This window comes from Lipotes vexillifer, unplaced genomic scaffold (assembly GCF_000442215.2).
Source record: "Lipotes vexillifer unplaced genomic scaffold, Lipotes_vexillifer_v1.1 scaffold1055, whole genome shotgun sequence".
Taxonomy (NCBI): Eukaryota; Metazoa; Chordata; class Mammalia; order Artiodactyla; family Lipotidae; genus Lipotes; species Lipotes vexillifer.
Window position 1 is genome coordinate 961,192 of NW_006785407.1, and position 27,160 is coordinate 988,351.

Sequence of the window (27,160 nt, forward strand, 5' to 3'; positions counted from 1 at the left end):
CCCCCCCCCCCCCCCCCCCGTTCGGGGCCTGCAGCACCTGCAGCCTTGGGGCTGCGCTGGCCAGCCGACGGGTGGGGCTCTCCCAGCACCTCTGCTGATCCCGGTTCGCCTCTCGGCACCACCGTTTCCCAGCTGTCAAACCCGGAGAACCCGCTGGGCCACGTTTCCTGGCCTGTAAGGAGGGTAGGGTCCGCCCACCCGCAGAGCCAGCAGGGTTGCTGCGGACCGGGTGAGGTCTGCGTGGTGGGCTTAGCGAGCACTCCGGGGTGGGCACCTACCTGTGTGAGCTGGTGGAGGGTGATGCAGCATCCCATGGCCCCCAGAGGTTCCCGACTGCTCCGCTGCCCGCCCTCCCCTCGGAGAGCCAGGCCCCCTTGCTCCCTGCCCGCTGGGGCAGGGTTTGCACGACCTTGACCTCCAACTGACCGGTGTCGGAGGCTTCCTGCCTCTGCATGCTCGGGAACTGTCCCCGTGCCTGGAGTGCATGTTCACTCCTCCTAGAGATCTCCGGCGGCCGTCGGGGAGGACCCCACGCCCCCTTTCACGGACGCCCGGGCCCCCTCTGTTTCAGGGCTCCAAGGTCCTGGCTAAGAAGGAGCTGGCCTACGTCCCCATAATCGGCTGGATGTGGTATTTCACGGAGATGGTCTTCTGCACGCGCAAGTGGGAGCAGGACCGCAAGACCGTCTCTGAGAGCCTGCTGCACCTGCGGGACTACCCCGAGAAGTTCTTTGTACGTGCACCCGGCCCTCGTCACACTCACACTCGGGGTGCCCCGGTCACACACTCACACTCGCTCACGCCTCTGCTTCCTGAGCTTCCGCAAATGTAGACCCTCTCTCTCAAGCTCACAGACCCTTGAACACAGTAGACCGAGGGCTGGAGGTCCTGCCTGGCACAGCTGCCAGGCCACCCCTGCTTGGGCCACTTCCTAAGGCTCCTGTGGGACCGTGTGCGGCGTTTGACGGGGGATGGTGCGTGGGACCCCGGGACCTCGTGTGACCCCTGGGCTCTGTGTGTGACCTGGTAGCTGTCTGAGTGACCTCAGGACTGTGTGTGTGACCTCAGAGCTGTCTGAGTGACCGTGGGGTGTGTAAGTGGCCTCGGGGACGTGTGTGACGGCCACCCTGTCCCTTCCAGTTCCTGATTCACTGCGAGGGCACACGGTTCACGGAGAAGAAACACCAGATAAGCATGCAGGTGGCCCAGGCCAAGGGGCTGCCCAGCCTCAAGCACCACCTGCTGCCTCGCACCAAAGGCTTCGCCATCACCGTGAGGAGTTTGAGAAATGTAGGTAAGGACGACCCTGCGGGGCCCTGTGCAGTGAGGGAAGGGGGCCCTGGCACTCATTGGAATAGCTTCCTCCCTGTTCCCCCCCGCCCCCCGCCCCGACGACGGAGAGGAGCCAGGGACGGAGGCTGGCACATCACCCCTGCTTAACCTGGGTCCGGGCACCCAGCGTTGGAGGAGTGGCCACTGCCTGCACAAGGGCGCACACGCACCACGCCCACACGTGTACGCACACGCACGCTAGGCCAACACTGCCCTCTGCTGCTCGGCGCAGGTACTGCAGGCGGCGGGCGGTGCTGTGTGCCTGGGGCCCACGCCGGGTCAGCCCAGGTTTTTGTTGCGGTTTTGCTTTATTTGGCATTTCTTGCCCGTCTTTGGCATCAGCTGCCTCCAGGCGATGATCTCTGTGACCTTGCCGTCTGTCGGGCTGGCCTTGAGTCCAGAGCCCTAAATTACTGTAGGGAAGGACAAGAAGCAAGTAGCAACAAGACCAGCTTGCTGCAGTCTCTTTGTCTCCTGTTGAATTCTGGTCCCTTAAGTTTGGAAACAGGTGCTTTACCCTTTCCTGCCCTGCGGGTGGGTGCCGGAAGCCCCCACTACCCTGTCCCTCGTCTCCCAGGAGGCGGGAGGGCGGAGCTGGGGGGCCTCCCCGCGTCCCCAGGGCCGGCTCTGCACCCGCCGAGGCCCGAGGCCAAGCATTCTGCAGGGAGAGCCGGCGGGGGCCCAACGCGGTCTCCGCGGCCCCGGGCCCCGGCCCTCGGCCCTCTCTGCCCCGTGAGGCTGAGACCCCCAGCTCCTCCCCGGCCTGCACCGGAGATTGGGGTCGGTAGGTGTGGACCGTGCGGCGTTTCCGGTGCGGTCCCCACACCAGGGGGCAGCGGCCCCACCAGGAGCTTTGTCTTTGTGATCGCGGAGACCGGCCACCTGGCTCCTGTGGATGGAGCGGAGGCGGCACCGAGTCTGACTTTAACACGTGGAGACCCTGAAGGTCCCCGACTGCTCCAGGCGGCTCTGGGTCCCTCCCGCAGATTCTTCCCCTGCCTGAGCTTTGCCTACAGGCCGAAGGGACAGAGACTGCCCAGCTCTGCAGGCTGTCCCACCCCCGCGAATAGTGACGATGATGACGATGATGACGATAGCAGGGCAATTCTAATACGCCAGGCAGCCCAAGCACCTCACACATAGCGTGGCCGCAGCAAGTGCCCGCCAGATGCAGTGAAGGAAACAGTTTCTTTACTTCCAATTCACAGATGAGGAAGTTGGGGCTGAAGGGTGAGGAACTTATCCCAAGTGACTCTACTATTACACAGCAGGCTGGGGTCACACCCAGGGCTGCCTGGCTGGCAGGGCTGGCAGGGGCGTACCCGTCCTTCTGCTGGGCTTTGCAGGCAGATGGATCTAGTGCCAGGCCCAGTTCTATCACTTCAAGACCTTGGGGTTTCTTCTCTGGAAAAGGAGGGAACTGTGCAAATTTAGGCTGTTCTCTGGGGAAGCCGCATCCTTGATTAATCGAAGTAACACCACCTCTATTGGAAGCATCAGGCTCCTGTGTAAGGGCAGGCTGAAGAAAGGAGATGTGAAACCCATTGACGGACATGGGCTCTCACACCCTGGGGCCTTACAGCCACACCCCATGCAGCCTGAGGCCTTTCATTCTATGTAATTCTATGCTTAAAATGGCTGGAAGATGTACTAAATGTGAAGGTTATTCTCCCCCAGCCTCACTCTTCCTAGGGAGGGGGACACCTCTCCCCGCCGGGGGAGGACAGGGGAGTGGTCTCCGTTGCTTCGGTGGAGGGGTGGGAAGCTACCTGCCGGCACTCCTGCAGGTCAGCGGGAGGGACCCTCTCCCTTTGGCTAAGACATGCTCTAGCTGCCAGAGCACCCCGCTGTGGACCCCACGTGGTGGGCAGGCGGCAGGTAGAAGCAAATGGACAGTGGTTTTGAACCTTGGTTCCTCACGTTCCCAGCCAGACCAAGTGACTCTCTACCCGCCCATCACCCCACTCACTCGATTGGTAGTAATTGCAGGTATGCAGAGCTCTCAGTGAAGTCTACTGAGCACAAACGTTGTGCTGGGGCCTTTGGGAAGGGCTGACATTCAGCATCCTGAGTCCCATTCCCCGGGAGAACTAGGCTCAGGGTGACCGAGTGGGCTGTTCAAGAGAAGATCCCGCATCTGGGAAAAGGTGGCCCTGGGATTCGCACCCAGACTGACCGCAAAACTTGTTCTTTCCACTGTCCAGTCCTGCCTTACAGACTCTGCGGGAGGGGTCACCTGTTTCCACTGCGTATTTCTACCCTGCTCTTCCCTCACTGTTCCTTCACACATCCTGTCCTCCTCCCATCCTCCCATTCTGCCATCCTGCCATCCTGCCATCCAAGAAGCATTCATGGAGCCTGGGCCAGGCCCTGGGGCTGCAGCAGTGAATGTTGACATAACTTTCAATATGCTGACAGGTTAACTCACCAGCTGGCAAACCGGTTAAAAATCACACATTCTTGTTTGTTTCTCAGCTACGTGTCAACTGACTAAACCATGTTTCAGTCCCTTAGGAAGTTTCCAGTATCTTATTCTAGTTTTATAGCTATCTTATTTTTCTAGGGGAAAAATGCACATAGAATGGTTATGCTGCCGTAACTCAGAAACCTCCTATCTAGATAGTATTCTTTGGATTGATTTATCTTGCTATTGATATTTGTTTAAATATTGGTATCTGTTGTAGTACATCATCTAGATGGGCCATCTGACCTCAGTAGTAACTTTTCTGTTACTAAGCTGTGTGCTTTTCTGATGATGGAACGTGGTATGTACTCAACGTAGAACATTTGGACAATATAGAAAAGCATGAAGAAGAAATTAGTAGTCCCTTCATTCCAAGATAATCAGCTAGCAACTCAATTACTGTTTTTCCAATATGTATATCTACAAAATGAAATTGGGTTCACACGCTATATACTGCTTTGTATTTGTTTTATTTTTTTATAGTTTCAGCTGTATATGACTGTACACTCAATTTCAGAAATAATGAAAATCCAACACTGCTGGGAGTCCTAAATGGAAAGAAATATCACGCAGATTTATACGTTAGGTAAGCTGGCTTCGTTTCCTTTCCAGAAAATAGGGCGCCCATCCCAAAATAGATAAATCACAAATGACCCGCAGACCTTCCTCCAGGGGAATGTATGAATGTATTAATAATTTCTTGTCTGCAGTCTGTACTAAATGGAATGTGTTCACAGTCATGTTTATAATAATAGAGACTCGTGCACTGATGTAAATAAGTAGGTGAAGTCTCTTGTCTTCCCAGACACTTCGTGACTCTCTCTCACCAACTCATTCTCATCAAAGAGCTCAGGTCCAACAAATGAAAGACCGTTATTTTACAGCCATATTTGAGACTGAGTGTGAGAGTTTATTGACCCCCTTTCTTGGAGGATGTGTCTACTCCATAGAAACAGACACAGATAAGAGCATCTGTAATTTACAGAGAGGCCTCGAAGCAAATGGAGAACATTTCAGCAGCATCTCACTTATGTGTTATATTCCAAGCTAGGGAGCAGAGAGAGGCAGGTGTCCTCCTCGACAGGTCTTTGTCTGAGTCATTGAATCAGGCTCTGGGCCATTCCCTCGTGGGCCGTGACTGCATTTGGGCCTGTATTTCCCCCCATATGGATGTGGATTTCCCCCTTTTCAATCAACTGAATTACCCTCTCACTTCCACATTATCTAGACTACTACCTAAATAGAAGCCGAAGGATGGCAAGCATTGTTAGTTTGAATCTGTGTTCGGGGCACCCGGCATGGGCCTCCTTGCTAGCTGCTCTCTGCTTGGCAGGCGGATCCCTTTAGGAGAAGTCCCAGAAGATGAGGACAGGTGCGCGGCCTGGCTGCACAAGCTCTACCAGGAGAAGGTCGGTGCTACGGGGTGGGCTCTGCACCATCTAAGGGTCCTTTTCAAGCGGCAGCTGTGGTGCTTTGGGACCTCCGGGAGTTGATGGCGGAGCGTGAGCCTCTCCCACCGGGCGAGACCTCACGCCCTGGATGTTAATGGCCCCAGAGCCAACGCTCTACTTGGCGACAGGGGAAAAAAACGTCGCAAAATGTTTTTAAAGGGGCCTTCACAGAAAGAATGGAAGACTATTTCATGGGTGTAGTGGACAAAAGAGGGAGTTATGGCCCCAAGAGCCCTTTGTCCATTTTCCCACCGCTGGCCTGAAGGCAAAATATTCTTGTGGGGTGTGGGTGCTCTCTTTGGCAATGATGGCTCTGGGTCCACAGTGTGCTTGCCTGTCTGGTCTCTACAACATCACCAGCGTGAGCAGGACGAAGGCCCACAAGCGTCCACCTGGGCCGCGTTTGACTCCTTCAGAAATCGGAATTAAGAGGTTTTCAAGCTGGCGGTGGGTTTTCCGCTTACAATGAGGGAAAAGTGTAACACTTACACGCCTTGGAAGAGTGGTGGGCTTGGCCCCAAGCCACGGTCCTCTTCAAACAACACACTCCCAGGCCTGAGCCCTGGCTGATGCCTGGGAGGGCTGTTCCCAGAAAGCTCCCCCTGCCTGGATTTGTTGACACAAAGAGGCGCCAGCTCTTTCTCTCTGCCCCCCCTTTCTTTTTCCTCTCCTTTTCTTCCCTTTCTACCCAGGGTCATAGGAGAAATTTTATTTTGCTGAGCTGAACGCTGGGAAGGCCCAGTCGGTCCAGCTGTACGTGGGTCGCTCGGCCTCTGTGCCCTCCTGTCCAGTGCATTGGTGGTAGCTGCACACAGTGTGGACTCAGGGCACTTGTCCTCTGTCAACAGGTTCTCCTGCTCCTGTAGGATTTTGGGGTGCTGTTTCTTTCTAGGAAATACAGTTCCCAGTTCCAAGGTATAAGATGCCACAGGATGATAACATGTGGAGACCAAAAAATGGAGGCATCATTAACAAAGTCCCCTCCCCGACAGGCGGACTTTATTACAAAAGAAATAACACAGCCCAGAGAGGCCGTAAACATTCTGCTGCTGGAGCTGACGTCTGGCCCTGAGCCAGGCGTCTGTGTCCCACCCGGCAAAGTCACAAAGTCACACGGACGGAGCCCACGAGGCTGGCAGGAGTCACAGTGGCCACCACGTCACTGGGGAGCAGTGGGGGTCTTGGGTGAGGTTTAGTTTTCTAATCAAACCAGAGAACAAGAAAACTCTGGAGTGAATACAAAGTTCAGAATCCTGCTGACGCCTAGAAAAGGGAGTAGTTTTTCCTCTTGTTAGAGGTTACAGATAAAAAATCTTGGCTTAGCAAATGTCTCACTGGAAACGAGACAGAAAAAGCATCCTCAGTTCCCCATTGTAACGTTACAATAGAAGAGCACTATCAAGGCTATTAAGGAAAAGAATTCAAGAAAACTTGCCCATTTTTCAAATGGGTGAATTTTATGGTATGTAATTGACACTCCAATAAAGCTGGTGTTTTTTTTAAGGCACAAAAGTATCACCTCCTGTTTTAGTCCAATCAGGCTTCTGTAACAGAGTGCCACCCACAGGCATGATGGCTTATAAACCACAGAAACTTACTGCTGACATTTCTGGAGGAGTCAGAGATGAGGGTGCCAGCATGGTCAGTCAGATTCTGGTCCCAGCCTGCCATGTTGCTGTGTCCTCATGGTGGGAGGGCTGAGAGAGCTCTCTGGGGTCCCTTTTATAAGGGCACTAATCCCATTCATGGGAGCTCCACCCTCATGACCTAATCACCCCCCAAAGGCACCTCCTCCTAATACCACCATCTTCGGGGGTTAAGATTTCAGTGTGGGAATTCAGGAGGCAGGTGCAAATATCCAGTCCACCGCACCCCAGTTACCTAGTTACCAGGCTCCTGATGGCCCTGCTGGGATGAGAAAAGTCACCCAAGTTCTGGCCAGGAGGCAGAATGGGAGGCCTTGGCAGGTTAGGTGCCATCTCTCTGGGCATCCACATGTCACTGTCACTTCTTGGGAAGTCCTCTGTTTGGCCGACTGGCTGTGTCTCCCTCACCTCTTGAGGCTGGGAGCCCCCCACACGTGGTACCTTGTCCAACGATTGCTTGATCGTGTGATTTCCCTGAGACCCGCCAGGCTGGAGGGGCAGCCGGGAAGGGGCCGCAGGGCAGAGCCCCTGAAGTGCCCAGGAAGGGCCAGGGGCTTTCCTTCCAAAGCGGCCCTTTGAGGGCTCATTTTAATCATGACCTTGAGTGGTCAGAAAATTGCATCATTTAGTACATCCTGATTGGCAAAGAAGACAAGTAAGACAAGTACTTTAGACATCTCTCTCTCAAGTTGTTAAAGGGAAAATTAAGCACTTAAGGTATAAGGTTTGGGTGTATGGACGCTTGTTTTCCAGAAAATTCAACTACCTACCTGCAGAACTGGGCCACGACAGGGTGAGCCAGCCAAGCAGGGCCACAGATGCTCTTTGTTCGGCGAGCGCGCTGTAGGCCCTGGGAGGATGTTAGGGTATTTGAGTCGAGCTGGGAGACCCCCACCCCCACCCCCACCCCTTGGCCGTTTACCGGGTTCAGGAGGTTCCGGCCCAGCGGGCCGCCCGGCCTCATCGCGGGGAGGGCCAAGGCGCCAGGGAAGGGATGGGGGGCCCGGGGGCGGGCGGTCAGGCGGCCCTCTGCCCACAGGACGCCCTCCAGGAGGAGTACTCCCGCAGGGGCACCTTCCCCGGGACGCCCATGGTGCCCCCGCGGCGGCCCTGGACGCTCATCAACTGGCTGTTCTGGGCCTCGCTGCTGCTCTACCCGTTCTTCCGCTTCCTCGTCAACATGGTCAGCAGCGGCTCTTCCCTCACGTTGGCCAGCTTCGTCCTCGTCTTCTTCGTGGGTGAGTACGGGGCCAGCGGGGCCTGGGCAGCGGGGGAGCATCACGGGAGGGGCAGGGAGGAGGGGGGCACCGCGCTGTCTGTGAGGACAAGGCCCGGCTGCAGATCCCGCAGGTGGACAGGCAGAAGCTCGAGCCGGGCGCAGAAACCCCAGCCTGGAGGGCTTCCGGCCGGGCGCCCCCTCCCCGTGTGCATGCACCCCTTGCGCCTGCAAGCCCCGCCAGGGACCAGGGACCAGGGACGAGGGACGAGCTCCGTCTTCCCCGGGCTCTGCTCATCAGCAAGAAAACTATTTCCTGGGTCCCTAGCAGGAACCAACAAAGGCTCTTTGCTATTCAAAGTCCAGGCCTTTTTGGGGAAGTAAGTGTGGGTGCGTCTCCTCGGTTGCCACCTGCACTGAGTGGAGATGTTGGGTAACTCAGTCTTTTCACTCATCCCTAGGGGCTTTATTTGACCCGTATGTGGTTTCAAACGACTGACGTTTCCCCATAGCCCCAAGCTTCCCTGGGCACTGCCACTTGTTTTTGAAGTGGGGCAGCCAGTTACCACTGTACACGGCCAGTGTGCAGCTTGGCTGGCTGGGTGTCCAGGGGAGCTGTGGTTGCCAGGCCCCAGTGGGATGGGGATGGAGGGTTGGACCCAGCCTTTCTGCATGCAGTAGCGGGAAGGCGAAGACGCAGACCACGCCCTCTGGAGGAAGCTGGGGCTCCTTGCAGGTGATGGCTGGGGAGGGCTGCCCGGGTGTGTGGTGAGCAGAGGCCCAGCACTCTCCCTGGGACACATGCGGCGTCTCCAGCTTTGGAGGAAGTGACTGCTGTCTCCCCAAGACCTCATCACCCGTGAGCCCGAGCCTTGCTATGCTTTGCCCGGAATTACTCTGTGTCTTGGTCCTCTCACGAAGCCTTTCTGCACTGGAGTCCGAGGTTCACTCTCCACAACGTCATCAACTCCACTGCACAAAGTTCTAATGCTGGGGCAGGGGCTCACGTCCCAGCCTGTTTGGAGTTGGCCCCAGGCTGGAGGCAGCCCACTGTAACTGACCCATGGGCTCCATGAGCCCCATACGCTGGGCGGACTCTCCATCCCAGTCGGCTCCCTGGTCTGACAGTTCACAGTTTCAGCCACTCCCCATCTATCCACTTTTACACGCGTACTGTAAACAGACTGTTGCCAGGCCCCGTGTTCGGTGCTCGGCACACCAAGGTGACTGAGACAGATGTGGTCCCTGCGCCCAAGAAGCTCACCGTGTCTGTCGTCTCCAGAGGGAGCGTTTAAACTGCAGCTTCTGCGCTCTAGACCGTGTTTTCCAGCCTCCTAGTGGTTAAACCGGGCTCTGGTGTGCATCCTACACTTTCTCTGTTTGGGCCAAATCCTGCTGTCGGAGAAAAGGCAGGCAGGGACTTTGCTTGTCTGCTGCTCTAAAACTTGCACCAAAAGCAATGCTGGGACATGCTGGGTGCTAAACGGGAGTTTGAGCTGCTGCATTGTCCAGGGCCTGGTATGTCCTTCATTAAGCCTTGCTGAAGGGTGCTTCTAAGTTACTGCACTGCATTCACCAAAGAGTCCTCTTTGCCTTAGGGATCGGCACAGGAAGCAGAGGAATTCTGCAAGCCCCTGGGCACAGCGGGGTACGGCTCACCACGTTCTGTTCACCTCCAGTGCCGAAGGATTAAAACTTGCCACCGGAACAGCCTTCCTCTGTTTTAATGTCCCCTAGTCCAGTTAGAGCCCGGCACCCATGCTCAAGGGTAACTGAGGCAGGGATTATGAAGTGCACCCAAGTCAGCCAGCTCTCAGCTGATGCTTGAGATTTACAAAGCTCCCTTCTTTGGTTCCCGTCGGGCAAATCACACCGGAGTCCCTGCGGGCTTCTCCTAACCTGCCCTTCCTATTTCCGCAGCTTCCATGGGGGTCCGATGGATGATTGGTGTCACAGAAATTGACAAGGGCTCCGCCTACGGCAACATGGACAGCAAGCAGAAACACAGCGACTAACCCAGGATGCACCACCATCCAAAGGGGACCTTGGAGGACTGGTGGATGCTGCCGTCATCCTTGGAGGGACCCAGTGATGAAGCTGGGTGAGCCCCTGCTGGGGAGGCAGGGGCATGGTCTCAGCGCCAGATGGGGAGGAAATGTGCTTAAATCCTTTCCCCCCGAGCTTTAGTGGGCTTCGGTTCTCTTTCTTTCCATGTGAGTGAGTCTGTGTGAGCGCGTGTATGTGCGATGGGAAAGAACACGTGTGAGCGGGAATGAGGTGAGGGTGAGTGTGACCATTCAGAGGGTACTTGAGGTGCAGGGGGAGGGCAGAAAAAGGGAACACTCGGGGAGTTCCCTTCCATCCTTTGGTGCTGAGTTTTCTGTAACCCTGGATTGCCACACACAGAGTGCAAGTCACTTTAGGTAAGATGACTAAATTATGCCTCCAAAAAAAAGAAAATGAAAGTGTTTGGCTCCTGTGTGGTGTGTTCACACAGCCCGCTCCCTCCTTCCATTCAGCCCCTGCCTTGCGTTTTGGAGCCTGGACCACGGCGCTCTGGAGGGTGCTCACAGGAGGGGTCTGGGGGGAAGAGGGCCCGCGGGCTGGGGTGGCTAGACGAGGTGGGTTTGCAAACGCAGGAGCCTGCGAGTGTCTGCGTGGAGACGGCAGGAGCCAGGAGGCTAGCTGAGCTGTGTCCACAGGACACGGGGACGGGGCTCCTGGGAGGCGGCGATGGTTCCCCAGTCTCCCTGCAGTGGAGTCTCCGGCCTAAGTCCTGAAGATGTGCCCAACTTCCTAAAGAACCTCATCTTGAAGCCGAACATTAAAATAAAGCCTGGGCGTTCGTTCTGCAGCGATTTGAGAGATGACGGCTTCTTTACAACCTCTGCTCATCTCGGTAGCAAGCAGAAACTGGTCCCCAAACAAATGCAGGCTCACTTTTTAACAAACAGAGGACCACACCGGAGCCCAGGAGCTCCTCTGAGCAGGGTCAGGCTGAGCAGACACTGTGGTACGTGGTCCCCCCTGGGCTTTTGCTTTCCTTCTGGCAGCCCAGACTGCCACGACGCGGAAGAGCCCTGCTCCTTGGCATCTAGGACGGTCTTTGGAGTAATGGTCCACGTGCAGGATTTCGGCAAACTGCTGCCAGTCAACAGCCGCCAGATGCAAAACAAGAACAGAGAAAAGCAGTAATATTTCCAGAGGAGAACAATTAGATACCAGACAGCACGTGCCTCAGGCCAAGACGCCGCAGCGCTGGGTGGGCCTGATGGGTACGTGCGCCGAGCTGGAGAAGCCTTTCTCCTTGGACTGCCCCATGCCACCCGGTACTTACCCCCTATTTTGCTGCGATTATGTAAGAAGGGATGAACGGTCCCATATAAAAGTTGGCCAAATACTAGTTAAAGGCTTATTCTATTCCGAATCATGTCCCACGTTTGCTCTTAGTCACTGAGCGCTCACCAAACACAAGTGAAGTTACGAGAGGGTTTAAGATAAGCTCTCTGCTTACGGCTCTCTGATACAAATCAGCAGAAGGGAAAAGGGGAACATCCTGGCGTAGTTGTGGGAAGAGAGTGTCCATGAGGCTGGGGTGAGTGGACTCCTACTGGAGTCCCCGAGGGCAGGGTGGGGCCTCCCCCCCACCTGCCTAAGGCCACGTGCATAAGGCCACCTGCCAGTTCCAAACGCTGCCTCCCCTCAAGAGCAGAGCTCTGTGGGCAGCAGCCCGGGGATAAGCACCTCAGGTGTGCACCCGTGTTCCCGCGTGTCGGCTCACACCTGGGCCCTTCTACCCTGGGGTCTCCTAGCTCCGTGGGAGAAGACAGAGTAGGGCAGTCAGAAGCGCTGGCCGTGCTCCGACCTACAAGGTTCACCCTAATGGAACCCTGCAGCTAAGTCCCTGTAAGACCGTGTGCGAGCCGTTTTACCTCTGTTTTCCCAACTGTAAAATGGGGGTGATAACACCTACCTCCTGGGTTGTCTCAAGGGTGAAACGAGGCACTCCTAAAGCGCTACATACATAAGGGGAAGCTTAGCAAGTTGCCTCCACGCTGCTCCTTCTCAAAACTGCTCAGAAATGACCTTGGAGTGTCCAAAAATGTGTCCTTTTTCTCCGTGTCATCTTCCCATTCAACAGCAGTAATCTAAGTTCTAATAACATACAACCACTCCTTCTACCTGGAACATAAAAGGGACCCATAGACATTTAACCTGAATTGGCTCTGGGACCAAACACAAAACATAACAAGCAAACAAACAAAGCTGCTCACCAGTGCAGACGTAAGGGTCCAGGTTGGAGGAAGGCGGGCAAAACATTCTCCTTAGGAAACCAGAGAGCGTGGGCTGCTGGGGAGAGATCCTAATGGCGTTTCAGTTCGGCTCCCTCCATGAAAAAACATTTCGTTTGGCGGTACAGGAACATGGTGTTCCTCCTGCCTGTTACCGTAATGGCAGAGACGGGCACCCCTCCCCGAATCCCTTCACCCTGTCCAGGTCTTGCCGATGCCACAATCTCTTCAGCAGAGAACGCTGCTGGTTCCCAGGGCGTTTACTTTGCTAAGAATTAAAAACCTGTGGATGTGAAGCCGGCTCTCTGCCCCGAGCAGTGCAGGATGAAATACGAACATCACGTCCTGTCTGTCTGACGATCTCCATCCCACGGCAGCTCTGTCTGTCTGACATCTCCATCCCACGGCAGCTGTCTGTCTGACATCTCCATCCCACGGCAGCTCTGTCTGGCCATCTCCATCCCACGGCAGCTCTGTCTGTCTGGCCATCTCCATCCCACGGCAGCTCTGTCTGTCTGACCATCTCCATCCCACGGCAGCTCTGTCTGTCTGACATCTCCATCCCACGGCAGCTTAGGTCGGCCCTTCTCAGAGGCTGCTCTGAAACCCAGTGCGGAAGAGAAAAAGTGCAAAGTTTCCTGCAGACTGGAGATCAGTGCAGGGTCCTCCCGGGTGTTAAGGGCCATGTCCGAGACCTGCAGCTTTGAGGCAGGGAGTTTAACGCATTTCTTCTAGGAACCAAGCCCATAAAGGGACTTTCTTTATTTAGAAAACACCAACCATCTGAGATGAGTTTAAGGAAGGTGGACTGATTCTGTGACTGACATGGAGGAAAAGCGGATGCACGTTCTGAGCTAGTCGGCCACCTTGTTTACCTTTTGTAGAGAGACCACAGTTTGCCTTTTTCCTAGGATCACACAGTCGTACTGGAGTATCTCCTGACTGCTGTATTCTCTAAAGAAACCCTTGTAAAAAAAAAAAAAAAATAGCTACTGATGAATGTGTTTTTCTAATATATGCTGAGTGGGTCTGAAAGACTGATTTAGATGTAATATCCAGTAACTGTGCAGCCAAAACGCAGAAATAGCTGATGTGACAGACACAGACCAGACCCCGCTGGTTTCCGGTTTCTCTCCTGGTGAAGTGGAACAGTGGCCTGGCTGGTCCCCAAGCCAAACAGATTAGGCTTTCAGAGGCTTTAAGAACTTACTTGTAAACATGGACAGAAGCGAGAAGGCATCCGTGGAGGGACCGGTTCAAAACAAGAGGTTTCATCCAGCACTGTCTAAAGCGCTAGTCAGACTTTGCTCAGGGTTGCCGGGTTAGAGCGGGAAGAACCAACCCTCCGGCGACCACCAGTCTGCTGGGTGACACAGGAGGGCTGCCAGTGCCACTCTTTACTGCCACGGAAGCAGCATGGGCTCCGACTGTGCCTGCCTGTGCCTGCAGCTGGCCGGGTACCACCCCTCCTGCCCCAGAGCTTCTCGGAAGGGCACCCACCAGTGTGACCCTGTTTACACTGTGACACCTCACTCAGGTTGTCCTGTTCAGTGTCACCTCCTTCAGCAACAGTGTTTCCAATGCCTTAACCGTGCAGTTCCAGCGCGCTGTTTACAGAGCACAAAATAAAGAAAGTGGAACGCATGTGTTCACTGACGTGCTGGCCCTGCCTTCCTGCTACAGTGGGTGGGACGGGGCTGAGCTGCCAGGAGCTGCAGATCGGACAGCCGGTCTTTCTCCAAACAAACAAGCAAGCAGTCTTCCCAGGGCCAGTCCCTCTGCCCTCCGAAACAACCCCGACCCCCTACAGAAGGCTGAGGGCCTCGGCTCTCACCGGGTCACCTGAGCCACAGCGCCGGACCTGGCAACTACGAACGAGCGGGTGCCCCGAGCTCTCCGAGGCTGCATCTCACACTCCTGCATCCCTGGCATGGGTTTTGAGTATTTCCAGAGCTTCCAATAAATTTAAATGAAAACCAAGCACTTCGGATGCCCCGAGGCTTCCTGTGCTGCTACACTGGCATCCAAAGCACCGGGCGGACACCTGACAGGAGGCGACTAAGCACATACTCCTGTTTCTCTTGATCTGTGACATTTGAGACCATTCACAGCATTTGCCACCAACTGGTATCTGTTTACGACGTTCAGCTGTTGGAAATGACCATTATTTTGGTCAGAAAGAGCAGAATATCAGAACTCCACCTCAATAGCTAATGTATGTCCCCTCAGTGTCACCTCCGCGGGGGCAGGACGGGCTCCTGGGCCCCTCACACAGGGTCACAGTGAGCAGTCATGAAGGGACACTGATTTAGAGGCTTTAAGAATCGACTTTCAATTGTCTTCTTTTGACTCCCTTTCCTAAAGTAAAAATAAAAATCTTTCTCAAGCACAATTAGGCTGAAGTAAGATTGGTCAACCCTCTGAACTTCAGCTATCAGTGAAGAAAGTATAGCGTTTCTCCAGTGAAGGATAAGCAGTTCCAAAGCAGGCATTCCTCAGCCCCTGCAGCCTTGTCCTATTTGAATATCAAGGCTATGAATTGATTAAAAAAACAACAGTAAGCCCTTACTTAGATCTTCGCAGTATCTAGAAAATATCTCCTGGGGCTGTACTGGTGAAACTTTTCACTGAGTGAGACTCATACAATTTTTACCTTTAATATTTTTTTTATACAGTCTTGTTTCACATGCTGGAGTGACTGAAGAGTTTTGAAATTTCTGCCAACTATGTTCTTTTGAATTTTAAGGAGGTAAAAGCAGTATGAACAAAGAGTTAGGGTTGCTGAATAATAATAATTTCCTTTGGAAGGTGGGTAGGAAACCACTAAAGCTGCACATGTGTTAGGAAGAAGTCACTCTCAAACAGGAATGATTTAAATGGATAAGAAAAAAGTCACCTAATATATGAAAAGAGCCGTGCCTCTAGAATTTATAATAGTTGGCTCAAGAAGACAAGAAGTGACGTGATGAAATGGCAGGCTGTGACTAGAGGACCCATCCCAGAGTAGAAGACTGGTGACCCTTTTGATGTTAAATCAGGATGAGGCTGGGAATTTAACAGGCTGTCGGGCTACAGGGAGGGTGAAAAATTCCAAGCAGCACAGAAGTTTCTATCATGCCATTAAATGAGTGATTTGCAAGGCAGTGACTTTAGACACTGCAACTAATAAGGGAAGTTACCTGCTTCAACATGCTGGTAGGAACAAGCACATTGAGTTTGGAAAAATATGCGATCCTCCACTTACTAGGGGAAAAAAAGGCATGCTTCAAGGGACAGAGCTGCCCTTGTGTAGGCAGACATGCACTGTTGAGCAGCCAGCTCAGACTCCTCTTGGAGCTGCCTTTAGCACCTTTGTACAAGCCCACAGGAACCAGCCCTGTTAGCTCACAGCCACCTGACCTCAGTTTTGACCTGATGAGTGAATAATTCACCTTTTCATGGCAGTATATAGACATATGAATAAGGAAGCATTACACACGGCCTTTGAAAGCTTATACTCTTTTGTATAAGTTCTACTGGCCTAGGAAAATGATGCTTCTCAATTTTGCTTAGTGATCTAGAGCAGCATTAAGCAAACCAAGACCCACTTGCTGCTTGTTTTGTAAATAAAGTTTTATTGGAACACAGCCACATCTAGTCATATACGTGTTGCTATGGCTGCTTTTATGCTACATCAGCAGGCTTGAGTAGTTGCAACCAAGATCCTATAGCCTGCAAAGCCAAGAATACTCACTCTCTGGCCCTTTACAGAAAAGGTTTGCTGACCTCACTCTAGAGAACAGAATGTCAGTAGTTGAGGCTGCTATTTTAGAAGAAAAAAGAAAATCTACCCCCTGCTTTTACATCACATTTTTTTAACTATCCTTACAATATGTTCAAGATATATGCTCTATTTGTAAACTATATATATAAAAGGAAATGGTCTTGTGGATTATTTTTACAATAATTTTTACCTTCACCATCTTCTATCTTAAGAAACAAAACAAAAGGAAACAAAAGGCAAATTAAACCCAAAGCATGCAGAAAGAAGGAAATAATAAAGGTTAGTGTGAGGGAAAAAGATGAAATGGAACCCAGAAAAACAATAAAGAATACTAATGAAACAAGAATTGATTCTCTGAAAAGATCTGAGTAAGAAAACACAAAATACTAAAATCAGGAATAAAAAAGTAGACGTCACTACCAACCTTACAGAACTTAAAAGTATTACTGAATTATTAATTAATTCCCACAAAGAGAAACCCAGGCACAGCTGGTTTCACTAGTGAATCTACCAAACATTTAAAGAAGTATGGTAAAATGCCAGTTCTTCACAATCTCTAAGAGGAGGAAAACTTCCCGACTCACTGTATGAGGCCAGCCTTATCCTGATACCAAAGCCAGACAATCACAAGAAATGAAAACTACACAGCAATATCCCTCATGTAATACAGAGGCAAAAGTCCTCAACAAAACATTACAAATTGCAATAGCAATACACAGACGGGATTGTAAAGAATGATCAACTAGGATGCATCCCAGGAATGCAAGGTTGGTTTAATATCCAAAAATCAACTGATGTAGTACACCATATTAATAAAGCACAAAAATCATCTGATCATCTCTCAATAGATGCAGAAAGAACATTTGACAAAATCGAACATCTAGTCATGATAAAAACTCTCAGTAAACCACGAAAAAGAAGGAAACATCTTCAACCTGATAAAGGGCATTTACCAAAACCCCACAACTAACACCATAAATTAAAAGAATGAATGTTGCCACCTAAGGTCAAAATCATGACAAGAATGTTATTCTCACCAGTGCTGTTCAACATTGTACTGGACGGAGGATCTAGCCAGTGCAATTAGTCAAGAAAAAATATATAAGGCATCCAGGTTGTAAAGGAAGAAGAAACACTGTTTATTCTTGGATGACATGATCTTATATGTAGAGAATTCTATGGAGTCTACAAAACAACTACTAGAGCTATTAAGCAAGTTCAGCAAGGCCATGGGATAAAAGACCAACATACAAAAATCAACTGTACTGATATACTAGCAATGAACAATCTGAAAAGAAATTCAGAAAATACTTTCATTCACAATAGCATGAAAAGAATAAAATACTTAGACTTCAAAAGTTCAAGAATTGTACACTGAATTACACAAAGCACTGCTGAGAGAAATTAAAGATCCAAATAAATGGAGAGCTGTCCTGTTCATGAATTGGGAAACGTAATATTGTTAAGATAACAATACTCCCCACACTGTTCTATATTTTCAATGCAATCTATCAAAATCCCAGCTGATTTTTTGTTTTGGTGGGGGCTGATCCTAAAGTTCATAGGGAAATGCAAATGACCCAGAATAGCCAAAACAATCTTGAAAAAGCAGAACCAAGTTGAAGAACTCACACTTCCCCACTTCAAAACTTACTATAAAGCTACGTTAGTCGAGGCAGTGTGGTTCTACACAAGACAGCTATATAGATCAATGGAACAGGACTGAGAGTCCAGAAATAAACCCCTAGATTTATAGTCAACTGATTTCAACAAGGATGCCAAAACAATTCAATGGAGAAAGAACAGTCTCTTCCACAAACGAATGCTGGGTCTAATAAATATCGACATGCAAAAGTATGAACCTGGACCCTTATCTGATGTGATACATAAACATTAACTAAAAATAGATGATAGACCTAAATATAAGAGCTAAAACTATAAAACTCTTAGGAGAAACTATAGGTGTAAATCTTCATGATCTTGAGTCCAGTCATGATTTCTTAGACAGGATATCAAGAGCACATGCAATAAAGAACAAGTTGATAAACCAGGCTTCAAATTTTAAAACTTCTGTACTTCAGAAGAAACCATTAAAAATGTGAAAAGACAAGCCACAGACTGGGGGAAAAAACAAACATTTGCAAATCAAATATCTAGTAAAGGACTTGTATCCAGAATATATAAAAATCTCTCACAACTCAATAAGAAGACAAATAACCCAATATAAAAACGGGCAAAAGATTCACATAGACACTTGACCAAGAAGATATATGAATGGCCAACAAGCACAAGAAATGCTCACCATGGTCAGAGAAATGCAGATCAAAAGTACAATGAGATAACACTTGACATCTACTAGAATGGCTATTACAAAAAGAAAGACAATATTAAGTGTTGGCAAAGGTATGGAGAAGCTAGAACTCTCTTGTGTTGCTGGTTGGGAATTAAGACAATGCAGCCACTTTGGAAGCAGTTTGACAGTTTGTTAAAAAATTGAACATGGATTTACCATGTGAGCCAGCATTTCCACTCTCAAGAGAAAGGAAAATATAGGTCCACACACAGACTTGTATGCAAGTGTTCAGAGCAGCATCATTCATAATAACCAAAAAGTGGAAGCAGTAAATGAATAAATAAATCACGTGGCATATATATCCATACAGCGGAATAATATTCAGCAATAAAAAGCAATGAAGTATTAACACAATGCTGTAACATGCATCAACCTTAGAATTATCACACTAAGTGAAAGAAGCCAGACACAAAAGACCATTATATTAAATGTCCAGAACAGGCAAATCTATAGAGACAGTAAGTGGCTTAGTGGCTGCCTAAGGCTGGGGGTAGGAGTGAGGAGTGACTGCAAATGGACAAGAGCTTTCCTTCTGGGGTAATGGAATTATTCTAAGGTGGATTACGATGATGGCTGTACACTATATAACTATCCTAAAAATCACTGAACTGCATACTTTAAATATTACATATTGGTAAATTACACCTCAAAAAGCCATTTAAAAAAAACTGAAACAAAAAATTCTACTGAAAAAAAAAAAATCTAAGTGTCTGTACAAATCCTTCCGTGGTGCCAGCTTTCTCAAGGACATTAATTTCTATGTGAGAGGATCTACTACTCTGGAGGGAAGGTGAATACAGAACCTGCTTGAGAAATTACTTGTCCAGAGTCAGCTGCTATGTGTAAGGAATGAGTCAGATATCTTCTAAAAAGATTTCAGGAAGCTTTAAGGTCAATCTTTAAAAAAATTTAATAGCAGAAAGAAATAAAAGAACACCATCAATGACATATAATTTGGGCTATTTTAGAAAACTAACTGCTGAAATATTTACATTCTGAAAAAGATGCTTTCTTGTCAAGAGATTATTCAGCAGTATTTACATTGACCCAGTACCTATACATCTTGATATGAAAATAAACTGAGCCCCCAACATGTGATAAAAAGGCTTAAACTTTTATCTGTTATAAACTTGCAGTTAATATACAAAGATTTCAAAGGGCCTCTTACATCCTTAGTGTTGTTTCATTTCTCTCTTTCCCTTTGCAGCAAGGAGATTCTAGACCCTAAAGGAACTCCTAACCCAGCGCCCACCTTCAGCACACTTGATTGTACCCCTTCTGTTGAGGAACACATGAGTGACAAGGGCAGACCTCTGTATCAGATAACGTGTTGGCTCTGAAGCTGATAACCATTAAAAGACAGTATGACTGAGCTTTCCTAAAATAAACCATTTATTGAAAAAAGAACCTTTTTCTTAAATTTCATTAATCAGCCTTTTGCATAACAAACCTGTGGCTTGCCAACAACAACAAAAGGTAAGGTTTCACAGTCAGTGCACTCGACAAACAAGAGATTAACAAGGCCCAGGACACCTGATAACACTACAACTGCTTTTGAACCTAGAAAGGTCAAAAATACTACACTGATGTCACGGTTCTCAGTCACCCGAGAAACAGAGGTGACGGAGGCGATGGTCCGTGTACAGTAGTAATGGCACTTAACATGCAGCTTCTTTACCTCGTGGACACCATCACTCAGGAGGGCCCCGTGCCACGTCGAACAAACAGGAGCAGCAGGAGAAGTGACGCTTGTCACCTGTGCAGTCTTCAGTCTTGGAAGGTTAAAAAGGCTTATACTGCTTCTCAGCACAGTCTTTATGTAAATATTACATACAGTAGTGATTAAGAGAATTTTCCGAGTACACACACTACTAGGCCACAGACTGATTAGCTTCATTCTTCATCTGTGCAAACCTGTGAGGAAGGCAGGAGAGAGCTGAACCCTATTCATGCCACATGTAAGATTTATAGGTAAGTCATAATCAGTGCATCTTGATGCTCCCAGCACTGTGCCTGGCACAGAGCAAAGGCGTAATCAATGCAATGAAATGTCAGGGCTAAGTTACTGCTCTAGGAATTGACTATTGAAAGCATTTTTAAGAACGTATTTGTGGGGCTTCCCTGGTGGCGCAGTGGTTGAGAGTCCGCCTGCCAATGCAGGGGACACGGGTTCGAGCCCTGGTCTGGGAAGATCCCACATGCCGCAGAGCAACTACGTCCGTGAGCCACAACTACTGAGCCTACGCGTCTGGAGCCTGTGCTCCGCAACAAGAGAGTCCACGATAGTGAGAGGCCCGCGCACCGCGGTGAAGAGTGGCCCCCGCTCGCCGCAACTAGAGAAAGCCCTCGCACAGAAACGAAGACGCAATGCAGCCAAAAATAAATAAATAAATAATTTGTTTTAAAAGGGCTTAATACATTAATAAAAAGAACATATTTGTACAATATCAAGTCAATAAAAATTGCTTATATACTTTATAAAGAATAAATACATTTTTATTTAATTACAAATCCCTAATATCTACGCAGCATATCCAGCTATTGATTACTTAATTTCACTCACCCAGGAATAATGTGACCCCTCTCTTGAATCTTCCTTTCCTGTATCAGGAGCTCCTCTGCAGGACCCTGTAAATGTTTTCTCCAGGTTTCCACTCTCATTCCATGTCTCCTCTAAATGCTCTCCCAGCAATATTTCTCTCTCTCAAATCCGTATCCTATCCCAGTTCTCTCGAGTGCCAGTCCAAAATATCCAAATGGCTGTCTAAAATCCCCCAACAGATACTCCAAATATGCCTCGAACTCAATCTACCAAAGAGGAGACCATCATCTCCCGACCCAACCCTCAACCAGATGCCCTCTTTACCTATCTTGGCAAATGGAATCTTGATAACCTGGTGACACAAGCCAGAGCCCGGGAGCCGTCCTGGACTCCTCCCCGTCACGCACCTTTCACATCCCATCAGTTACTCACTCACGGCCATTCTAACTCCTATATATGGCTGGTGACTCACCCCTGACCTCCCACTCCCAACCCAGCAGCTGTGTCAGCAGCTTCCCAACTAGTCTCTCACCTCCAGAGTGACTGTTCTAAAACACAATTTAATCATGTCATGCTTACAATAAAACTGAAATCCCTTCATGTGGTCCCTGCTTACTTTCCCAGCCTTATGTTTTGCCACTTTCCACATCCTGTGCTCCATCAGTATGTACCTATACACAGTTCTTTGGGTGCTTTACCCTCTTAGCAGTGAGCCTTTCCATGTCTCTTCCATTCTGTCCGCCATACTCCTCCCTGCGTTTCCTGACCTGGCTAAACCCTCCCAAACAGCTCAGGCATCTCACTCTAAAGAAAGTTAATAGGGACTTTCTTAACCACTGCACCACCAGGGAAGAATCCGCCCGCCAATGCAGGGGACCCGGGTTCGAGCCCTGGTGCGAGAAGATCCCACATGTCGAGGAGCAACTAAGCCTGTGCGCCACAACTACTGAAGCCCACGCGCCTAGACCCCAGGCTCTGCAACGAGAGAAGCCACCGCAGTGAGAAGCCCGCGCACCTCAAAAAAGAGTAGCCCCCGCTCATCACAAGGACGACCCAACACAGCCAAAAATAAATACAAAGAGTAAAAAAAGAAAAGAAAAAAAAGAAAAAAAAGAGTAATAGCTGGGATTACCCGACTGGATTAAATTCCTCTTTTCAGTGACCCTACAACATGGCATATATACCATTATCACAGCTCTTAACATAATGCTTAGTCATTACTCCCCTGTCTCCACCCTCCCAGTAGAGATTTGTTGTTACTAACCTGTACTCAAGGAGACCGTATACTCTAAAAGAGGGAAAGCTGTGCCTTTCATCCAGTCCCATTTAAAACTCCATTTAATAGTCCCAAGTGCACCTCAAACCATCCAAACAACTGGATCAAGGAGGAGAGCCTCAATGAACACTTTTCCACAAGAAAAATCATACGAAGCCCCCAGCACAATACATTTAGCGCCTCCCCATCTCAGATACAGATATTTTATATTTCAGTTTCCGAATTTCCTTAAGTGCCAGATGCGATCAAAACTCAAATATTTAAACAAGGAGAGGGCTACACAGCAATCTGCCAAACCTTGACGAAGGAATGGTCGAGGAGCTGGCTGGCCGTCCACCTCATCCTGGGCTCACTTTCTAGGCAGTGAGAAAGGAAGTCCTTTCCTTCTGGGCTTAATCTTTCAGGGATTGGTGGCTTATGCCCCATTCCCACTTTGTACATAATCTGAAAGTTGTGCTCATATTCATGCCAAGGTCTCTAGAAACAGAAAAAAAAAAAATCAGGTTTCAATACTACATGGCCATACAGAAATGCAACTGCCCAATCTCTTTTTAGGCATCTCAATGTTGATACATATTCAGGCTGGCAAACTTTTACTTCAAGGGCCAAACAGTAACTATTTTAGGCTTGCAGGCCATATGGTCTCTGTCACACCTATTCAATTCTCCCACTGTAGCGTGAAAGCAGCCTTAGGCTATAATATAATAAAGGAATGGGTATGACCATGTGCCAACAAAACTTTATTTACGAAACCAGGTGGTGAGCATAGTCTGCCTACCCCATTTAGGTGTCCAATTAGTCCAGTATTATCTAGATGCCATCATCATGTAAATAAAAAATGTAACATATAAACTAATATAAAAATGTCAACCCAACATAATTCAACAGCTGTCATACAGGGATGTTTAATATGCTACCTTGTTGAATAATCGGCATCAAATTATTGATAATTTGCAAAGCTTAGATTACTTTATTATGATTACAGGGAAATGAGATTCATGAGGGAAAGGACTGAGTTTGTATGGTTCTAATTTGTGTACCATCATTTAGTTATTGAGACATATGTTCTTCAATGTGAGAACGTGTTCTTTTTCTGATGCACGGCTTGACTGAAATAACAGGTACCGTGGGCATCTTTCTATGTTAATGCTAATAGAAATAATATTAGCTAATAGTTACTAAGCACTTATTTTCAGCAGCTGCGAGGTATAGCTGCATAATAATTTCCTACTAGTAACACTTAAGAGGTTTCTAACTTTTTTGCTTTATAAGTAATGGCTACACCCCCACACACACTGTGCCTCTATATATTTGTATAATTGTTCATTAGTGGTATCTTCATCAGAAGATCAATTTTCAGATACTATGTCATACACCACAGTTTCACTGCCCTGCAAATGCTTGTGCTCTACCTATTTGTCCTTCCCTCCCTCTCCCAGAGGCCCTGTCAACCACTGATCCTTTACTGCCTTTACTGTTTTGCCTCTTCTGGAATGTCATATAGTTGGAATCATACAGTACGTGGTGTTCTCAGATTGGCTTGTTTCTTTTTTTGGCCATGCCTCGAGTCTTGCAGGATCTTATTTCCCCGACCAGGTATCGAACCTGTGCCCTCAGCAATGAAAGTGCCGAGTCCTAACCACTGGACCAGCAGGGAATTCCCCAGATTGGTTTCTTTCACTTAGCAATATGCTTTTTTTTTTTTTTTTTTTTTCCGAAAATTTGGCATTTACCAGTGGGTCTCTATGGTCACTGATACAAAAGTGTATATTTATTTATTTATTTATTTCCGGTACGCGGGTCTCTCGCTGTTGTGGCCTCTCCCGTTGCGGAGCACAGACTCTGGACACGCAGGCTCAGCAGCCATGGCTCACGGGCCCAGCTGCTCCGCGGCATGTGGGATCTTCCTGGACCAGGGCACGAACCCGTGTCCCCTGCATCAGCAGGCGGGCTCCCAACCACTGCACCACCAGGGAAGCCCAGCAATGTGCTTTTAAGGTTTCCCCATGTCGTTTCATGGCCCAATTTCTTTTGGTTGCTGTACAATATTCCATCATGTAGATTACCACAGTTTATCCATTTGAAAGATATCTTGGTTGCTTCCAAGTTTTGGCAATTATGAATAAAACTGATATGGGCATTCTTGTGCCAGTCTTTGTGGAGACGTAAGTTTTCAACTTCCTGTTTCTTTTCACAGCTGCTTAATTCTATGTTTTAATTTGAGCATTATGCTTTTTTTGTTCCTCTGAGGAATTCTCTAAGTCATGTATCTTATAAATATTTGGTTCCTAGTTTGTCACTTGTCTTAACTTACTTATCTTTTGACAGGTCATGTTCTCTATTTTGCAGGAAATGTGTCCACGGTATTCATAATGATAGTAAGACCACAGTTACTGCTCTGTTAACGTAAAGTGCCCTCCTCAAGTCCCCCTGCCCCCGGTGCAGGCTCTGCTCACCTTGCCAGTCACCATCTCTATGACAACGCACCCTAGACTCCAGATGTCGGCCGCACGCCCATGGCCTTCTCCTTTGGCGCGAGTGATGACTTCTGGGGCCATGTATGCTTTAAAAGTCACAGATATGGTGATAAGAATGGGTTATAAATATAGCACCATGTAGTACCAGAGCCAAGCAATACACTAATATTGCCTAATATTCCACATAGAAGAAACAACTAATTTGTTCGCGGGTGGTGGGGGAGGAACTTTCTCTGAATTACATACTAAGAAACATCAAGACTTGAAAATAAATATTTCAAATCAATTTCTCGGATGGACATTTTAGGAGCCAAAATATCTTCTAAAAGACAATTTTGAATATGCAAATATTCAGATAAATTGTATTTGCAACGAGAATATGAAATTTAACCTGCAAAGGAGGATGTAAAATTTTATGACGTGTTTCTAAACAATCAAATAATCACCATTTAAACATGCTGTTTTGACTAGAATAGTTTTAATAAACCCAACGTGAATGACAAGGTTTTTCCGGGAAGAAAAGAGGCCTTTCTTCCCTCCTTTAAGTCTAAGGGAGAAAAGTGATTTCCCAATCTGACAAGCGCTTTCAGGGGTGGCTCCTCCCCCATCTGGTTAGAAGCCCTCACCTGCTCTCCACGTCTGCTGACCAGGAGGAAAAGGGAAAGCCAGGGTCCCAGCACACTGGAGTGAGCCCCAATGCAAAGACAAATCTAGCCGGACCCACCTGCTGTCCCCAGCGTGCTATTCACTTCACCAGGCATGGTCTGAGCATTGTTTTTGAGCTTTACTGAGCATCCAAAATCTCCCAGCTTGATTAGTCCAGATGAGGTAAGGAAGATGTTGGCACCTAACAAGAAATAAGAAGTTGTGAGCCTCTAAAACACAACGCAGGCATTTTAGAGTTTACATGGTAACCTAAACTATCAGGAACTTGATTTACAAAAGTTATAAAGACTTATGAAACTTCACTTGCAAAGTGTAATCACAGAAAGATTTTAAGCCTTATTCACAAATGTTAAAACACAGCAAAGACATTTTAGTGCAGATAGCTCTGACCAATAAATTCTGAACTGAAATACACGCATAAATTCTAACATTAAAAACCCAGGGAGATACTTAAAGAGAAAGTACACATAAAACACAAATGCTTGTGGCTGCAGTCCCTGAAAATTAAGAGTTTATATACGATCAGCAGCGCCTGCAACAGAAAGCAATGTGTAGACAAGACCTGGCACACACGCTGCTGGTCTGCAGAACTGTATCCGAGGCCACCATTGGACTGATTTCAGACTGCCTGAAAAGCATGTTCTGTGACTGTCTCACATCTCCGCAAGCAGTACACAGGCCCGGCCTGTACTCCAGTTGGAACCCGGGGTTACCGCTCATCTCCTAGGGCGGCTCTGCCTCCTCCAGAGGCTACCGGCCGCGGCCACTCCAACCGAGCCGCACGGCTCAGCGCTACGTGTCGACGGCACCTCCTTCCAAAAGTGACACAGAGCCCCTCACTTTAGACAACAAGCCACACAATGAGCTGCGATCTGCTGGTCCTCACAGCCTGAGTGCTCCAGCTGGCGGTCCCCCTGGGGAGCACACGGCGCTAACTGTGTGATTCTGGGGCTAGCTCCCAGGCCCACACTCTCAGACATGATGAGCTATAAAGAATATCCCAAGGATGCACATGGACGGACTTCACTCAGGGACTCTGAGGGATTCTCTTTAGGGCCGTGGCCAACGACATGAAGGTACCATTCCATGCGTATGGAATTTGTGTCAGAACAACTGGAAACAGGCAGTGCCATGGCCTGACCCCAGAGCCATTTAAGCAAATGCCCAGAATGATCCCAGACAGCAAAGTAATGCGGTGGACGGGCGGGCAGGCAGCAAGACTGGGGTATGCTGGGGACTCAGGAGGAGCCACCTTAGAGAGTACGGACAATTCTTCCACGCAGCAAAGCAGGTGATGGGTAACCCAGCCCCCTCTGAGGCGAATGCCTGGTCTGAAGTCCGGCCATTCTAGAGTCAACCTGTTTAGGCCTCAGATTATGGGACAGAGTGGAATCCTTCAGTCTAGGGCCATTAGAGACAAAGCTAATTTGTCACTCTAATTGTCCCCAAGACTCCCAAATACAGAGGTCAGGGGCACGGTGTGGTTAAGGTAACTGCAAGGGGACAGTTCTGGGACAGAAGCATGGCTACTCACCACACGTGAGAAGGGAACAGCACTTTTAGTCAGTCAGCGTGACCAAATCGATCTTTAGCAGAACTCTACACTGGAGGAGGGTGGTGTAAATAAACCCTGTCCACGTCTCCCCAAGCTCAGCTGCACATCATAACTTACACCGGCATTC

The 27,160-nt window shown here is 48.9% G+C and overlaps 2 protein-coding genes and 1 non-coding gene across 3 annotated transcripts in view; 1 reads left to right on the top strand and 2 right to left on the bottom strand.

Moving 5' to 3' along the window:
- Positions 1 to 10,587, top strand: part of AGPAT4 (1-acylglycerol-3-phosphate O-acyltransferase 4) — a 111,279-nt gene extending 100,692 nt beyond the window's left edge. The window contains exons 4-9 of the mRNA XM_007457573.1: positions 572 to 733; positions 1,141 to 1,294; positions 4,280 to 4,382; positions 5,130 to 5,205; positions 7,933 to 8,131; positions 10,030 to 10,587. Of these exons, the coding sequence (XP_007457635.1) occupies positions 572 to 733; positions 1,141 to 1,294; positions 4,280 to 4,382; positions 5,130 to 5,205; positions 7,933 to 8,131; positions 10,030 to 10,124 (789 nt within the window). The 3' untranslated portion in view covers positions 10,125 to 10,587. The remainder of the gene's footprint in view (positions 1 to 571; positions 734 to 1,140; positions 1,295 to 4,279; positions 4,383 to 5,129; positions 5,206 to 7,932; positions 8,132 to 10,029) is intronic.
- A 9,823-nt stretch (positions 10,588 to 20,410) lies between these two features.
- MAP3K4 (mitogen-activated protein kinase kinase kinase 4) overlaps positions 20,411 to 27,160 on the bottom strand; it is a 121,905-nt gene continuing 115,155 nt past the window's right edge. The window contains exons 25-28 of the mRNA XM_007457585.1: positions 25,537 to 25,659; positions 24,792 to 24,898; positions 22,633 to 22,812; positions 20,411 to 20,431 (exon numbers count right to left, since the gene is read on the bottom strand). Of these exons, the coding sequence (XP_007457647.1) occupies positions 20,411 to 20,431; positions 22,633 to 22,812; positions 24,792 to 24,898; positions 25,537 to 25,659 (431 nt within the window). The remainder of the gene's footprint in view (positions 20,432 to 22,632; positions 22,813 to 24,791; positions 24,899 to 25,536; positions 25,660 to 27,160) is intronic.
- Positions 23,920 to 23,992, bottom strand: TRNAE-UUC (transfer RNA glutamic acid (anticodon UUC)). Its single transcript has one exon. It is a non-coding gene; the product is annotated as a tRNA-Glu (tRNA).